This window comes from Musca domestica, unplaced genomic scaffold (genome assembly GCF_030504385.1).
Source record: "Musca domestica strain aabys unplaced genomic scaffold, Musca_domestica.polishedcontigs.V.1.1 20, whole genome shotgun sequence".
Lineage (NCBI taxonomy): Eukaryota > Metazoa > Arthropoda > Insecta > Diptera > Muscidae > Musca > Musca domestica.
In genome coordinates, this window is record NW_026712250.1 from 2,990,249 (window position 1) to 3,008,823 (window position 18,575).

Here is an 18,575-nt window from a genome sequence, read left to right on the forward strand (position 1 = left end):
GGGTAGAACCACGATCTCCACAGAATACAAAATATATCCTTCTGACCCCATATTGGGCGCCATTTTCAAACAAACATCATAACTTCGACGTTCAAAGTGCAAATGCATGAATTTCATATTTTGGGAATTTTGTACTAACCAAAGAAAAATTGAGAAATTGCACCAGGGACCCATATTGGGCGCCATTTACAAAAATCATTATAAAAAACATGCGATTACTGCCGTCATGTTTTCCACATTGTTGAAAACGAAATTGGGCCCAAACAAATTTAGAAATAAATTTTGAAATTAAGATTCACATTGGGCGCCATTTTGCTACTTTCACATAACTCCCATTTCGATGTTTTGCTACTTTCACATAATTCCCATTTCGAGGTGTTACGGGTCAATTTAATACCACATTTTATAAAAGGATCGAATTACGATATCCATAGAATACCAAATATATTATTTATGCCCCACATTGTTCGCCATTTTCAAACAAATATCCTAACTTCACCATTCAAAGAGCAAATTTATGAATTTCATATTTGGGGAATTTTGTACTAACCAAAATAAAACTGAGGTATATATCACTAGGGTCCCGCATTGGGCGCCACTTCCAAAATTCATTATAAAGACAATTGCATGGTCTTGCCATCATGTCATCATGTTTTCCAAATTTTTAAAAGCGGGACTGGGCCTAAACAACTTGAGAAATAACCTACATAATTAAGATTCACATTGGGCGCCATTTTATTACTGATCACATAAATCCCACCACCACTTGATACGGGTCAAATTAATTTCCCTTTTTCAAATGGATAGAATCACGATCTCCATAAAAGACATAAAATATTTTATTTAGACCCCACATTTGGCTGCATTTAAAAAAAAATCATAGTTTCGACTTTGAAAGGAAAACCATTAAATCCCCAGATTGGGCGCCATTTCACAAATAATCGCCGCCATTTCATTTCTCACACATTACTCTTCATCGAGACTCTAATCACTTATTAACTGTCTCGCTGTTTCAACAAATCGAGACCCTGTTATTACGATGAAATCAAGATCTCTATGGAACACAAAATATATCCTTTAGATGCCGCCCAATGGGCATTTTACAACAAAAACCTGTACTTCGCCGTTTAAAGAGTAAAAAGAAAAACATTTTATCCCCCCAAATTTATTTTTGAAATGGACAACAAATACCTTAAATTCGCCTTTTAAATTGAAAAAACAACAGAAAGATTAGATCCCCACATTGGGCGCCATTTTACAAATAATCGCCGCTATTCCATTTCTAACACATTACTCTTCAAAGAGATCCGATTAACGTAGTGACTGTGTCATTGAATCTTCAAATCGAAAGTCTATGTTACGATAAAATCACGATCCATACAGAACACATAGCCCCACATTGGGCGCCATTTCACAACAAATACCTTAACTTCGCCGTTTAAATGGTAAAAAGAAGAAGTATCAGATCCCCACTTTGGGCGCCATTTAACAACTAATAGAAAGCCTTTATTACGATTAAATCAGGATCTGTATTAAACACAAAATGTATCCCCACGTTGGGCGCCATTTCAAACAAATATCATATCTTTCCCTTTTAAAATGCAAAAAAAGAAATATTGAATCCTCACATTGGGCGCCATTTTACAACTTATAGCATAATCCCCTTTCTCACCCATTACTCCCACTCCCATAGTAACTCTGGCGCTGAATCATCAAATCAAAGCCCTCTTTATGAAAAAATCTGGATCTCTATAAAACACAAAATATATTATATATCCCCACGTCGGGCGCCATTTCAAACCAATATCATATCTTCCCATTTAAAGTCCTAAACAAGAAACATCGAATCCCCACATTGGGCGCCATTTTACAACTAATCGAAATCCTTTATTACAATAGATTTAGAATCTCTTTAAAACACAAAATATATTATATATCCCCACGTCGGGCGCCACTTCAAACCAATATTATATCTTCACCATTTAAAGTGCTAAAAAAAACATAGAATCCCCATATTGGGCTCAATTTTAAAACTAATCGAAATCCTTTTTTACAATAGATTCAGGATCTCTATAGAACACAAAATATATTATTTCGATCCTGAATTGGGCGCCATTTTACAACAAATATCATAACTTAATTGCCATTCTTATAGTGGGTTGAATCAGGATCTCCATAGAACACAAAATATATTATTTAGACCCCACATTGGGCGCCATTTCAAACAAGTATCATAACTTCGCCTTTTAAAGTGCAAAAAAGAAGAAATATCTCATGTTGGGCGCCATTTTACAACTAATCGACGAAATTCCTCCTTAACGAGATCCCACTCACGTAGTAACTCTGACGCTGATTCATAAAATCGAAACCCTTTATTACAGTGCTTTCTCTCTCCCCCATCCCCCAGTATTTCCGTTGAAATTACGAAATATTTAACAGTACTTATCATGTACAGTCATGTACTCGCACACACACACACACAGTCATTCATATCAATATTTATGCCTTTTGTAAATTACAATTGTACTACGAGGAGGGCAGGGTATTCTATTTTCAAATCACTTTAAATGCGGGTAATTTTCAAATTAAATGTCCGCATGTAGGCTGATATTGTTGTCGTTGGCTATTCTTTCACTTTGCAGAGTTGTGCGGACATGTCAAGCCTGTTTACAGTTTACCAATTATGTGGGCAATGCTAGACGCGACTATATAATGAAAGAATGAATGACTGAATTCCCAGCAATTATGTGGAATCACGAACAAGACAGCCAGTAAACGGAAGTAAAGATTTTTTTGAGGAAGAAACAAAGAGAAATGAAAATTATCTTTCGGAGAGAATGTTTGGGACTTAAAGAGTTACTGCCAGGGGAATATTTAAGGTCATATGGGTTACATAGCATAAATGGCGCCCAAATGTTCAGTTCTTTTTTCAGTTCTTTTTTTTTTTTTGAATTTTCCAAACCAAAAAATATTAAAAAACATAACATTCCTGTTTACAGATCTGATTTTTTCCTCATTTTTTTCAAAAAAACAGTTCTTGATCCTTTTTTTTTTTTTTTGGAATTTTGCTAACATTTTTTTAAATCCACATTTTTTCAGTTCTTGATACTTTTTTTTTAAATTTCCAAACCAAAAAATTATAAAAAAAGGAACTTTCCTTTAAAAATCATTAAAAACTTCTGTTTACAGCTCTGATTTGTTCCTATTTTTTTTTTAACAGTTCTTGATCCTTTTCTTGGAATTTTGCTAACATTTTCTAACTCCCCATTTTTTCAGTTAGTGATACTTTTTTGAGTTTTCCAAACAAAAAAATATTAAAAAACGTAACTTTCTTTTAAAAATCCTTAAAAACTCCTGTTTACAGCGCTGATTTTTTCCTCATTTTTTCAAAAAACAGTTCTTGATCCTTTTTTTGGAATTTTGCTAACATTTTTTTTACTCCCCATTTCTTCAGTTATTAATCCTTTTTTGTTGAATTTTCCAAACCAAAAAATATTGAAAAACGTAACTTTCCTTTAAAAATCTTTAAAAACACGTGTTTACAGCTCTGGTTTTTTCCTCAATTTTTGTTTCAAAAAACAGTTCTTCATCCTTTTTTTGAATTTTACTAACATTTTTTAAACTCCCCATTTTCTTGATACTTTTTTTTTTTTTTTGAATTTTCCAAACCAAAAAATATTAAACAAAAATTTTAAAATCCTTAAAAACTGCTGTTTACAGCTCTGATTTTTTCCTCAATTTTTTTTTTCAAAAAATAGTTCTTGATTCTTTTTTTTTTTTTTTGGAATTTTTCTAATTTTTTTTAATTCCCCATTTTTTCAGTTCTTGATCCTTTTTTTTACTTTTTTTTTTAATTTTCCTTTAAAAATCCTTAAAAACTCCAGTTTACAGCTATTTTTTTTTTTGTTTGAATTTTGCTAAAATTTTTTTTAACTCCCCATTTTTTCAGTTCTTCATATTTTTTTTTTTTTTTTTTTTTTTTTTTTGAAGTTTCCAAACCAAAAAAAATATTGAAAAACGTAACTTTCCTTTAAAATCCTTAAAAACCCCTTTTAACAGCATTTTTTCCTCAATTTTTTTTTTTAAAACAGTTCTTGATCTTTTTTTTTGGAATTCTTTTAAATTTTTTTTAATTCCCCATTTTTTTCCTATTCTTCTCTTTCCAGAGTCTGGGCATCTTAGCCTCAATACCCGCCGGCCTGCTGATATTATCACTTTTTGGTTTACTCCTATATCTGCTGACACGCTGCTGTGATCGCAAGCCACGAAAGCCCAGTGCCCAACGCTGTCAAAGTTGTACCCTGGTAATAATTACATTAATGACATGCGCTTCAATAGGTTTAGGTAAGTATTCGATTTATTTTCTTGCTGCTGTTGCCCTTAGCTTCTTCTTCCTTCTGTCCCTTCCTTCAAACAATAAATAAGGATAAAGGACCTACACTGCTGTTGTTATCGGCTTGATTACTAATTTAAACCTACAAGTTTTATGAGAATCAAAGAAACTTGTGTCCTCCATGTTCTCTCTTTTTTTTTGCCAAGTCCTTATCCTTGGCTATCCATTTGTTTTTTTTTTTTTCTTGTTGTTTGTCTTTCTCTCCTTCTTCTTCCTCCTCCATTTTTTGTGCCGTTGTCTATGCAAGTTTGTTTTACAACACTAATTAGATAAATTGTCCGTATTTACTCACCGTACAAGGCACACATGCATGTGTCCGTGTGTGTGTCTGTGTGTGTGTTGGTCTCTTTGTCTACCTCAAAGTTCAAGAGTTCATAAAAGTCGATGACATGCATTGAACAATGAAAACATTTTTTCTGCTGTCAATGTTATCCTTCCTGTTTGTCGCAAGACTTATTATAACCTGCGGCACATAAAGACGTCTATTGTCTTGTATTTTTTGATTTTATTCTTTTTGTTTTTGCTTGTTTCCTCATTCTCCGAACCTTATCTATTATCTTTGAGTTATTTTCGTTATATTTTTTCCTTTGTCTTTCCATTATTTTTTTGTTCTTCCTTTCAGGGTAATTTTATTATTTCTATAAAATACAATTATTTTTTTAAGGATTAAGGCCGGGTAGTTGGAGCCAAAAAAATGCCAAGAGTTTAGTTAGGCAAATCTGGTCACCAAAACTGTGCTCGGTTCTGTCCTTCTCTCACACACACACACACACAGATTCAGAGTCACACATAAATCTTTAACTATTGTAAAAATAACACAATTCGAAGAAGCTTGTTGGCAGTTTAACAGACAGCCTGACTGTCTACCCGAGGACATGCAGTGGTGTTGGTGTTTGTTCCGCTGGGATTTTGTTCCTTCTTTCAGTTCGGTTCAACAATCACAGTTATATGGCCAAATAATTCAATTTCAAGTTTTTTAGTTTTTTTCTTCTTCTTCTTCTTCTGCTCCTGCTCGCTTCATTTCAATTTGTATTAATATTTTTTTTTTCGTTCGTAATAATGCTGGCACTAAAATGAAATGAGGACGCCAAAAAGGAGGGAGAATAAAATAACTTTAACTTATTTTCGGATATATAAAAACACAGCTAAGTCCAGAAACTTTAATTTTATTAAAGTCGATTTTGAAGCTATCCTTTCTGGATTTTTTTTTCGGGTGAAAGAGCATTTCTGGCTGTTCAGGGAAACTCTGACCCCTCACCTCACGTATGGAAAAGCGTTGATCCCTAAGCTCGTCTGTAGAGGCGGTCAGCCGTAAATCGGATTCGTAATGTGGTCTAGTTTCAACTCGTCCATAGAGTCAGGCTAATCCCTCAGCTCATCTGTGGAGGAGCGCTGACCCCTCAACTTATCTACAGAGACACGCTGATTCCTCAGATCCTTTATAGTGATACGCTGGCCCCTCAGACAGCCTGTGAAGACAAGCTGATGTCTTAGATCGCCTATAGAGAAACGCTGATCCCCCAGCTTGTCTATGAAAACACGCTGACCCATGAGTTTAATGTAGAGGTACCCTTACCCTTCAGCTAGTCTATGGAAAAGCGCTGATCCATCAGATCGACTGTAGAGGCGCGCTGACCCCTCTCCTCGTCTATGGAGGCACTCTAAATTCACAGCTCGTCTGTAAAGGCACGCTAGCCATTCAGCTTGTCTATAGAGGCCGCTTATTCCTCATCTGGTCTATGGAGGCAACTTGACCTCTTAACTCCTTCATAAAATTACACTAATCCCTCAGCTCGTCTCTGGAGAAGCGCAGACCGCGGAACTCGCCTACTGAGACCGCTGACTCTTCAGCTCCTCTTTAGAATGTGGAGGAACGCTGGCCTCTCAACTCGTCTGTACAGACGCGCTGAGCTCTAATTTTGTTTACAAAAGGAGCACTGACCCTTTAGCTCTTCTACAGAGACCGCTAACTGCTCGTCTCCTCTTCAGAGATACACTGGCCCCTCAGTTTGTCTGTGGAGGAGCGTGACCTCTCAACTCGCCTATAGAGAGGCACTGACCCCTGATTTCGGCTGCAGAGAAGCACTGACCCTTTAGTTCATCTTCAGAGACCGCTGACCCCTCAGCTCCACTTCAGAGACACGCTGGTGTCTCAACTCGCCTTTGCAGACGCGCTGACCCCTTAATCCGCCCACAGAGGAGCACTGATCCTTTAGTTCGTCTTCAGAGATCGCTGACCCCTCAGATCCTCCTCAGAGACACGCTGGCTACACAGCTCGTCTTTGAAGGAGCGTTGACCACTCAACTCGTCTATAGAGACGCGCTGACGCATGATTTCGTCTGCTGATGAGCACTGACCATTTAGCTCGTCTTCAGAGACCGCTGACCCTTCAGCTCCTCTACAGAAATACTCTGACCCCTCAGCATCTCTTCAGAGAAACGCTGGCCCCTCAGCTCATCTGTGGAGGAGTGCTAACCTCTCAACTCGCCGGGGTCGCAGACGCGCTGACCCCTGATTTCATCTACAGAGGAGCACTGATTCTTTAGTTCGTCTTCAGAGGCTCGCTGACCTCTCAACTTGTCCACATGTCTATAAAGACACGCTAATCCCACAATTTGTCTGTGGAGGAGCTGACCTCTCAGCTCGCCTATAAAGACATCCTGACCTATCTACAGAGAAGACTGACCCCTCAGCTTATCTACGTAGCTACGTTAACCCCAAAGCCCGCCTGTAGAGACACAATGGCCCCTCAGGTCGTTTGTGGAAACGCACTGACCTCTCAGCTTCCCTATTGGGTGTTGCGGGAACCTCAGCTTATCTGTTGAGACAAGCTGACTTTTCTGGGTCTAATATACAGACACCCTGAACCCTCGGCTACTCTATCGGGAGCTGGGGGGTCACCCATCTCGGGAGACACGCTGACCTCTTAGCTTATCGCGGGGGCGAGTCGGGGACTTTTCCGCTCATCTATACAGACAAACAGACCCCACAGCACGTCTTTTCATCGACCCTTCATATCGCTTTAAAGGCTTAGTTTTCGTCTCCAAAATCTCCCAAAAATCCGACTCCTTGATTATCCTCTCTGCTCCCTCATCCTGCATCTGTTGCCCCTCCATTTTCCTACAACTGACTTAACAACTTTACCCTTTATTATCCCAATCTCCACCTAACTTAGTTAAGAGTTTACCTAACTCTCTGCCAAAGGCCCTCCACTTCTGTTTCTGCTCTTTTTCGCCCATTGGTGTTATCTAATAGAATCCATAAATCAAAATCCTACCCAGGATTTCGAACATATTTCCAAAATGAAACAACAATATTTCTGTTGACCATTCAGCTGGTGGCTTATGCACTTCTTAATGCTGTTGCTGGAGTTTTTTGTAGATCTTTTTTCTTCTGGTGTTTCGGGGAGCTCGGCTTTTAAATGCTGGCATGTGTTTGCTTTGATTATGATTTCGGCTGTTCCGCTTTTTTTTTTGGTTTGTTACTCCCATTCAGAACACCCACGATTTCTGTTCTGCCATGGTCTAACCAAATAACAGCCACGCAAACAAAAAAAAACGGAGAATACAAAAGAGTGGCAATTGTTCGGTTATTGGTGGCGCTGGCACTCGTGGCCCTAAGAGCGCTGGGAGCTGCATCAGCTGAATTCAGAACATAATTTCCAATTTAAATATTGATTGCATTCGCCGTAGCATTTTTAAGATCATTGACTTTCCCCAAACGGATTCAATTAATAATGGGGTCAATTGATATTGGCATGGCTGTGGCGGCGGACTTATGACAGTGAAATGAAATAAGTTTTATTTTATATTGGAAGCCGCTAAAAGCGACTTCACCTTGCTTTATTTAAATTAGAACTGAAATAATATTATCTTACAAAAATTAACTTAAGGTAAATGAAGAATAAAGTGAGCGTGGGAAAACGCTTAGTAAGCATAATGCACGCTTACTATCTCGGAGCAGTGCGGACAACATACCTCAATAAAGTGAGGGTGTAAAGTTACATACTGAATGTATTGTAACTTGAGTAAAGGCATACTATTAGTTGGATACAGAAGGTATGCCAACTTGGACAAATATGTAAACCAGTATGATACGTTGTCATACGGAAGGTATGGCAACATGGATGAATCAAACACACTACACCTCCCTTTTTAACAAAGAATAATCAACGGTTTAAGTTGATTATTCTTAGTTGAGTTTAATTCGTATAATTTTATAATTCATGAATTTTATTCACATAAATTTACAATTAACAGTCAGTGCTGGCATTATTTAAATTTAGTTATGGTTTATTTTAAAATTACGTTTAATGTTTACAAGTTACTCATATTTGTTTTTTTTTTTTTTTTGTATAAAGACTAATGCTTACATATATATTTAACTTTACTTATTTAATACGGTTACAATTTTTGTTCTATAATATATGTTGTAGTAAATAAAAATTATTACATGAGAATAACGAAAAATAGCAAAAAATTTTTTTTGAACTTAAACGATATCTATAAAATATAATTTATGATTTGTAAAACTCAAATATAATTTTATAAAATTTTGTTGTGGGATCTTAAATTTTAATATAAGTGATTTAATATGTTTTTTTTTTTCATTATTTTACATATATACATATTTTTTTATTAATTAATAGATGTATTCTTATATATTAGTTTACTAAGTCGAATTGAAAAGTTAAATGATCTAAAGTAGATTTAGATTATTGCTATGTATGTATGTTTATATATTATTACTATGTATTACTATATATATGTATGTTTTTATATTATTACTATGTATTACTATATATATGTATGTTTTTATATTATTACTATGTATTACTATATATATGTATGTTTTTATATTATTACTATGTATTATATTATTATATTTTCATAGGTACTGGCCAGTTATCTATGTTTTATGTAAGTTTTATAATTTATTGTATGTATATGCTAAATTTATATATACGTATATTTTAGAGGCAGAGTTATATTTAAAAGGCAGTTAAAAAAAAACAATATTTTCAATATTTTTGTTCTTAATTCAAGTTATTGCTTAATGCATTGAACAATTTTAAACGGTTTTTATGTACTTCAATACTTTTTCTGTCCGACGATGACAGCGTGCAATTCCCATTAGAATCTATATTTTCGACAGAATAGGGGCCTTTGAATAATTGTTCCAATTTATGGCCGCCATTATTCTCTACTAGTACTAAATCTCCTATTTGTACGTGTAAAGGATTAGCCGTTTTGTCATATTGTAATTTATTGGAGAATTTTGATTGAGTAATCATTTTGGCAGCTCGTTGTCTTGCCATTTGGAGTCTGTACTTCACTTCTTTTTCATAAGAGTCAACATTATAAAGTGGATCTACAGTGTTAAAACCAATAGAATCAATGATATTTGGAATTTTGCCGAAAACCAATTCATACGGACAATAACCATGGATTGTTGATGGAGTAGTATTAAAACAGTATGTAAAATATTTAAGCCATTCGTCCCAATCCGTTCGTTCTAATGACACGTAAGAACGAATATATTCATTAAATGTCCTATGTGACCTTTCTATGGATCCAACTGTTTGATGGTGGTATGCTGTTGAGGGAGCATGTTTCACATCCAACATATTAAAAAGTTCCTGCAGGGTCTGGTTTTTATACTCAGTTCCTCTGTCAGTTAAAACTTTTCTCATTGGTCCATATGTAAGTACAAAGTTTTCAAATATTGCCGTAGCTATTGTTTTTGCCGTTTTATCGGGTACTGGTATAGTTACCAGGTACTTGGTGAGATCACATATTATTGTTACTGCGTATTCGTTACCACTGTTTGACTTAATAAATGGGCCTATTGTATCAATAACGAGAATATCAAAGGCACTTGCTGGGGTTTCCGTTATACACATAGGTTCTTTCGTCCTTTTAAGGGACTTGTTCTCTTGGCATTTACTGCAATTTTTAACATAGTTTTTGATGTCTTTAGACATTCCTTTCCAACGATATTTATTGCGGAGTTTTTCTGACATTCTTTTGATGCCAGGGTGACCTCCGTATAATGGGTCATTATGATACGTTTGTAGGAGTTTTCTTTTCTGCTCGTCAGCAGATATTTTCTCTAATTTTGGCGTTAACGCTATTGTTAGTTTCTTTAATAACTGGTTCGCACAGTTTTTGAAATCATTGATTCGAATCATATTGAATAAATCCTCATTTAATGAGAGTTGCAACTTGAATATTCCCTTATTACCGGTTATTTTTTCCAACCTAGGAATGAATTGACTTAGATCAAAGCTTCCATTAGTAATAAGGTCATCAATCTTTACATTTTCTAAAGTTTTTCTCCCGTATTTAAGGATACACTTTGGAGTTGTACCAGAGAGAAAAAACTTTAGGCGAACACTTTTCTTTACCTCCTTTGCATTTAGTGGTTCGTAGACCCTAGGAATGTCTGACACGCTTGTTAATTTTTTGTCTTTTTGTGTTTGGTCTTTCTTTGATTTAGACCGCGTTGTTACCATATAGAGTCTCTTTGTACTCTTAATATGGTCAAAATCAATTCTGGAAAGGGCATCGGCTCCACAATTGTCCTTTCCTTTTATGTATTGTATTTCGAAGTCATATTCTTCGAGGTCTAATCTCATCCGGGTTAATTTTGAAGATGGATTCTTCAAAGAGAACAAGTAGGTCAATGGGCGGTGATCACTTCTCACCAAAAATTTTGTACCATATATGTATGGTCTGAAGTATTTTATTGCCCAATGTACTGCTACGAGTTCTTGTTCAATTACGGATTTGTTGCTTTCACCTTTGGTAAAGGACCTTGATGCATATGCCACGGGTAATTGTACACCCTTATGCTCTTGGCTTAGAACAGCACCGCATGCATATTTACTTGCATCGGAAGTAATGCAAAATTGTTTATTGAAATCGGGGTACTGGAGTATTCTTGGGGTTAGAAGTGAATTCTTTAAATACTCAAAGCATTTTTGGCACTCTTCAGTCCAAATAAATTTTGCATTTTTCCTAGTTAGTTTTGTTAATGGCAGAGAGTATTCTGCAAAATTCGGTATAAATCTTCTGTAATAATTACAAAAGGCAACAAATCTTTTAGTTTCGTCCGCGCTTTTTGGGGTAGGATATGTTTGGATTGTCTCATATTTTGAGTTATCGGGAAGAATTCCCTTGTCAGTGCATTTATGACCCAAAAAGGTTACTTCATTTCTGAAAAATATACACTTATCAGGATGCAGCTTCAGATTATATTTTCTGCACGTCGTGAAGACATCCCGCAGATTTTGCATCATATGTTTCTCAGAGCATCCAATTACAATGAGATCATCCATATACAGGAATGCCTGTTCAGGCGTAAGACCAGAAAATGCTATTGACATCATTCTTTGGAAGGAGTTCGGCGCTACCTTGATTCCATAAGGGAGACGTTTAAAGCGAAATGATCCTTCATTCGTGGAGAATGAAGTTATATCCCTAGACTCCTCTTTTAATTCTATTTGATGAAATCCAGACATTAGATCCAGACAGGAAAAGTATTTTGCTCGACCTAGTTGGTCTAGAATATCCTCAATTCTTGGTAAGGGATATTTGTCCGCTATTAACCTTTTATTAATCTGTCTGTAGTCTACAACTAGTCGCCATCTCTTTGCAGAATTACCTGGAAGGGATTTCTTTGGTACTAATAATACCGGACTATTGTAACATGAAAATGATGGCTCTATAATATCATCTTGTATTAATTTGTCAACCTGAGTTTTGATTTCCTGTTTTTGAGTATGTGGAATTCTATAATTTTTTATATAAACAGGGGTATCATCCATTACTCGGAACTCTTGTTTATAAAAATTATTAGTTGACATTTTATCGGTTTCTAAAGCAAAAATGTCTGAGAATTCAGTACATAAGTCAGTTAAATCTTTTTTTGCTTGTTTGTTTTGTTTATTTTCTTAGACATAGATTTTCACATCGTTGGTGTATTTCTTCGAGAACTCGACAGGCATCCCACAATACAGCATTTGCGAATTTCTGGCATTATGGTATTTGTTTGTAAAAATTATCTGCAATATATGGAATATGAAGACGAACGCTTTCCTTTTCTCTACTTTTTCACTGTTCTTCCTTCGCCAATTTCATCCTTTCTTCTGCTTTTTTTGGATTAATTTCTTTTTGGATTAATTTCTTTCTCTTTGGATTAATTTCTTTCTCGATGAGAGGCAGGAGATTGCGAGAGTGAAAGTGCACAGCTCCTTTTTGTTATCTTTTAACTTTTCATTCATTACTGGTTTCTGCACATACGTGTATTCGGAAATCTCAAGACCCCGTTTGTTTATGTGGTGTTTCGATGATAGTTGTTGTTCACAATAGAGAATGTCAGAATCAGTCACATGCAGCTTTTGTTTTATTATGTCAATGTTTTTCTTTTTTTGTTTGTTGTATTAAAAAAATTATATTTTAACCTTGTATTGGTTTTTGCTTCCATTTTTAAGTTATTTTTTAAATGGCATATTACGATTTTTTGTGGATTTTTTAAAGTTGTTTATTTTGTGTTTGAATTTACTTTTTTTTTTCAATTTTTTATCTTGTTTCAACTAGCAAAAAAAATCGTTTTTTTTTTTTTCTTATTTTTTCCTTGTGTTGTTTTTAGGTTTTTTTTTCTCGTTGTTTTTTGAAGATTTTTTTATGTTTTGTTTATTTGAATTTCACATATAGTTGTTGTTGTTGTTAAATCCTTTTTCGATTGATACTTAAACAAGGATCATTAATCAAATCAATTGTTTCTTTGTCTTTTTTTTAGCAAACCCGAGGCATTTTCTTTCTTTTTTCTATTTATAATTTACGAGCTGGCACGGTCTGTGTTGCTGGTCCATAGTTTAAGCGTTTAATATATATAGATTATCCGAAATCACATTATACACGGTGCACCACTTTTGTAGATTTTAAAGTTTTTTTTTTTGTTTGGCAGGATCGCCATGAAATGAAATAAGTTTTATTTTATATTGGAAGCCGCTAAAAGCGACTTCACCTTGCTTTATTTAAATTAGAACTGAAATAATATTATCTTACAAAAATTAACTTAAGGTAAATGAAGAATAAAGTGAGCGTGGGAAAACGCTTAGTAAGCATAATGCACGCTTACTATCTCGGAGCAGTGCGGACAACATACCTCAATAAAGTGAGGGTGTAAAGTTACATACTGAATGTATTGTAACTTGAGTAAAGGCATACTATTAGTTGGATACAGAAGGTATGCCAACTTGGACAAATATGTAAACCAGTATGATACGTTGTCATACGGAAGGTATGGCAACATGGATGAATCAAACACACTACACCTCCCTTTTTAACAAAGAATAATCAACGGTTTAAGTTGATTATTCTTAGTTGAGTTTAATTCGTATAATTTTATAATTCATGAATTTTATTCACATAAATTTACAATTAACAGTCAGTGCTGGCATTATTTAAATTTAGTTATGGTTTATTTTAAAATTACGTTTAATGTTTACAAGTTACTCATATTTGTTTTTTTTTTTTTTTTGTATAAAGACTAATGCTTACATATATATTTAACTTTACTTATTTAATACGGTTACAATTTTTGTTCTATAATATATGTTGTAGTAAATAAAAATTATTACATGAGAATAACGATGACAAGGACAATTGTGGAGCCGATGCCCTTTCCAGAATTGATTTTGACCATATTAAGAGTACAAAGAGACTCTATATGGTAACAACGCGGTCTAAATCAAAGAAAGACCAAACACAAAAAGACAAAAAATTAACAAGCGTGTCAGACATTCCTAGGGTCTACGAACCACTAAATGCAAAGGAGGTAAAGAAAAGTGTTCGCCTAAAGTTTTTTCTCTCTGGTACAACTCCAAAGTGTATCCTTAAATACGGGAGAAAAACTTTAGAAAATGTAAAGATTGATGACCTTATTACTAATGGAAGCTTTGATCTAAGTCAATTCATTCCTAGGTTGGAAAAAATAACCGGTAATAAGGGAATATTCAAGTTGCAACTCTCATTAAATGAGGATTTATTCAATATGATTCGAATCAATGATTTCAAAAACTGTGCGAACCAGTTATTAAAGAAACTTTCACTTTGTAGTTATGAAAGACAGGGGGTTTTGTGAATAAAATTCATTGGCTTTGGATGGGTGTGTTCTATCTCCTCCCCTCACTCTCTTTTACTGCTCTGTGACATATCCCCAAGTTTATTTTTAATTCATCCATTCATTCCTGCATTTCACATGCCTCTCCTCTTTCATTACAGGTCTCTATGGTAATGATGATTTCCATAACGGCTTGCTGCAAGCATTCAGTTCCGGCAAGCAAGTAGAAGGACTTGTATTAAGTTTGAAACGACAGGTAAGTTTACATGCATGCTTAGCTAAGGCTTTAAAAATTAAATCTGCCAGGCAAGCTATTGCCATGGAAATTCGAATACATGCCACGCACACACACATGCACACATCCATATGTGCTGGTGTGGAGATTCCTCCTAACTATTCACTCGAACTCCCGCTACGCTAGTTATTTCCTTTATAATCATTAAACGCCAGACCATAACTAATGTAATATTCACAAAAAAAAAAAAAAAAACAAAAAGAGAAAAGAGACGATGTCTTCTACAAGGATCCGCAGCAACGGCAATAAGGATGTGTGTTAATACTTTACACTCACTTTTCTTTGCATAGATAAACAAGCAAAGTTCAGTATTTCCGCAAAAATCTTGGGTTTCCCGCTATGTGTGTGTGTGTGCTTGTCTCTTCCTATTTTTAGCTGATGAAAAAGTAGAAGTTTCTCTTTTAATGAATTCCGAACTTTACTATAAGGATGTTTGGTTATTATGGTGATTACAAAAATAGTCAACTTTTTGGGTACACAGTGAGGGTAAGAAGTGTAAAGCAAGATTTATTTCTTGAACTATCTTTGAACTTCAATACTTTCATCGAGTGGCCGAAAAAGGCTCCTAGCTGATCACCTACAATGTTTTTCTTCTGATCATCTAAAAGAGGCCATTTATCTCCCTAACACGTTTACAGACAAGCAGTGACCCTTTAGCTCGTCTTCAGAGAGCAATAACCCTTCAGCTCGTCTATGAAGCCAGGTTAACCCCATAGCTTGCCTGTAGAGATACAATGGCCCGTCAGCCCTCAAAACCTTCAGCTAGCCTGGAAAAATTATCAAAAGACTCACTGAGACGTTCAACTCTCTTTGCCGTTCAACTCTCTAAATGCTCTCCAAATTAAAGTATAGACTCTTTGTAAGTTGTGGGTCATTCAGGACGTCTACAGATTATTCAAGTTCTTTAATTTATCTAAAGGTCTCCTAAGGGTGTCTAAGGATTCTCTTAGGGTTCAACTAACCCATAAAGACTCTCTGTAGACCTTCGGGTCTTCTAGAGACACTCCGATCCGATCAGCCCCTCTAGAGACTATGGAAGCGGTCCAACTCCCCTAGAGACTCTCTGAGAGGTTTAGTTCCTCTCTAATCCACTCTAGATACAATCTGATTCTCGGATTCTCTAGTCACTCTCTTATCGACCCTCTGCGTCATTCAGGTCGTCCATAGATTATCTGAGTTCCTTAATTCGCCTTAGGTTACATGAGTCATTCAGCTTGTTTAAGGTTTCCCTGAGGGTTCAGCTCGCCCATAAAGATTCTCTGGGATTTTGAGCACGCCGATAGCGATTTTGTAGGCATTCGGCTCTTTTAGAGACACTGCGAACCGATCAGCCCTTCTGGAGACTAGCGGTCCAACTGCCCAAGAGACTCCTTGAGGGGTCCAACTCCCCATGAGACTCTTCGAACCGTTAAGCATCTCTAGAGATTATCTTAGCGGTAAAGCTTTTGTAGTGACTCTCGTAGCGGTTCAGCTACTTTAGAGATTTTTTGAGCCTTCCGGCTCCAGTAGAGGCTTTCAGAGTCGCCCAGTTCCTCTGTATAATTTCTGAGCTGCTCAGCAGCTATGGTGACTCTCTAGAGTCGCCCGGCTCCTCTAGAGATTTTCTGAGCCGTTCAGCTATTCTAGAGACTCTCTGAGTCGTCCACTTCTTCAAAAGACCCTCAGAGCCACTCAGCTTGTGTGGAGACTCTATAGAAACTATCTAAGTCGTTCAGCAGCCCTAGAGACTCTATGAGCCATTCACCTTCTCTAGAGACTCTATGAGCCGCTCTAGAGATTATCTGAGCGGCTAAGCTTCTGTATTTACTCTCTTAGCGATTCAGCTACTCTAGAAATACTCTAATCCGTTCCGCTTCTCTAGAAGTTCTCTGCGACAACCATCTCCTCCAGAGATTTTCTGAGCTATTCGGTTCCTCTCGAGACTTCCAGTTCATCTAAATCCTCTATGAGCTGTTCAGCTCCTATGAAAACTCTCTAGAGACTATCTCAGGTGTTCAGCTTTTCCAGAGAGTATCATAGACGTCCAGCTCCTCATGGGATTCTCTGAGCCGTTCAGCTTCAGTGGTCCAGTTCCTATAAATACTCCCTAAGCTGTTCAGCTCCTGTGGAGACTCTCTAGTGACTTTCTGAGCAGTGCGGCTTCTGTAGAGACTATCTGAACCCTCCAGCTTCTCTAGAGGCTCTCTAAGCCGTTTACTTTTTAAAACGATCCTCCCAGGCTCCTAAAGACTCTCTAAACCGTATAGCTTTTCTAGAGACTCTCTGCGACGTCCAGCTCTCGTAGAGATCTCCTGACCCGTTAAGTTCTTCTAGGAACTCTTTGAGTGGTCCAGTTCCTCTAAATACTATCTGAGCTGTTCAGCTACCATGGCGACTTTCTAGAGACTCTCTGTGCCGTTCAACTTCCCTTTGACGTCCAGCTTCTCTAAAGGCTCTCAGAGCCTCTCAGCTCGTATGGAGACTCTTTAGAGACTCTCTGAGTCGTCTAGTTCTTCTAAAGACTATCGAAGCCGTTCATCTCGTATGACAACTCTTCAGAGACTCTCTGAGCCAGTCAGCTTCTTTAGCGCCTTTCTGAACTATTCAATTTAAAAAAAGACTCTCTGATGATTAAGCTTGGCTATAGCTTGCCTCAGGGCGACTGTAAAGACCCCTTAAGACTTTAGCGTGGGAATGAAGGCTCTCTGAGATTTCAACTCATCCAAGAAATCACTCAGCGTTCAGTCAATTTAAAGACCACCCAAGGCTTTAGCTCCCCTGTAACGACTCCCGATGCTAATCTACTACTCTTAAGACAGCTCGACTAGGGGGACTTCCTAAAACTTCAGCCTCATAAAAACTTTCTGATGCCTCAACTCATCTAGTGAGAATATCTACGGCTTCAGCTCACCTGTAAAGACTCTCTAATCATATTAAGACTCTCTGAGGCATTACGACGACCACAAAGACTATCCGAGTATTTAGCTCGTCGATAAACACTCTCGGAGCCTTCAACTTGTCTAAAATGACTTTATTAGACTTCATGTCCTCTTAAGAATACTTAAAAGCTTCAGATCTAACAAGTCCCAGAACCCTTCATCTCACCTAAAAATCCTGAAAAAAATCATTTCGTTTATAAAAAGTCTCTGAGGCTTCAATTGTTCTATAAGGGCTCCTTAAATCTTCACAAGTCTCCTTGAAAATTCAGAATTTTAATAACAACTCCCAGATCTCCATAATTCGCCTTTAAAAAAATACTCAAACACTTCTTCTCATTAAAAGGACTCCATAGCCCATTTAGCTCTTCGGAACACCTCAAAATATCTCTTAGACCATAAGCCATCTTTAAAACGAATTTCAGATCCTCCATTGTCCTTTGACCCTTTTAACTCATCTTGGAGACCTTTAGTACGCCTCCAATGCCCTCTGAATCTCTGCTACTTTGTTTTACATATTTTAACCTTCTTCCATATTTTTTGATTCTGCATTCATACTTTTGCTCCCTAGTGTCCTGTGCTTACATTTACGTTCACTTATATTTGTGTGAAGCTAACTTTTACATTCACAATGCCAACAAAAAAAAAAGAGTAAGGATTCATGTGACTAACAAGGATTCAAGGCAGATGCAAGGCAATATCCTTAACACACACACACACACACACAAATACACACTCATACACAGATCCACATGCTGCCAGTAAACAACGAAATGTAACACATAATAGAATGCTGAGAACAAAATCTATATCCTATACCGTTCTTTTAAACCCTTCTACCCC

The 18,575-nt window shown here is 36.5% G+C and overlaps 1 protein-coding gene across 1 annotated transcript in view; it reads left to right on the top strand.

The window, feature by feature from the left end:
• LOC101899098 (uncharacterized) overlaps nucleotides 1-18,575 on the top strand; it is a 108,262-nt gene that overhangs the window by 59,015 nt on the left and 30,672 nt on the right. The window contains 2 exon segments of the mRNA XM_059122354.1: nucleotides 4,167-4,344; nucleotides 14,684-14,778. Coding sequence (XP_058978337.1) covers nucleotides 4,167-4,344; nucleotides 14,684-14,778 — 273 coding nt within the window.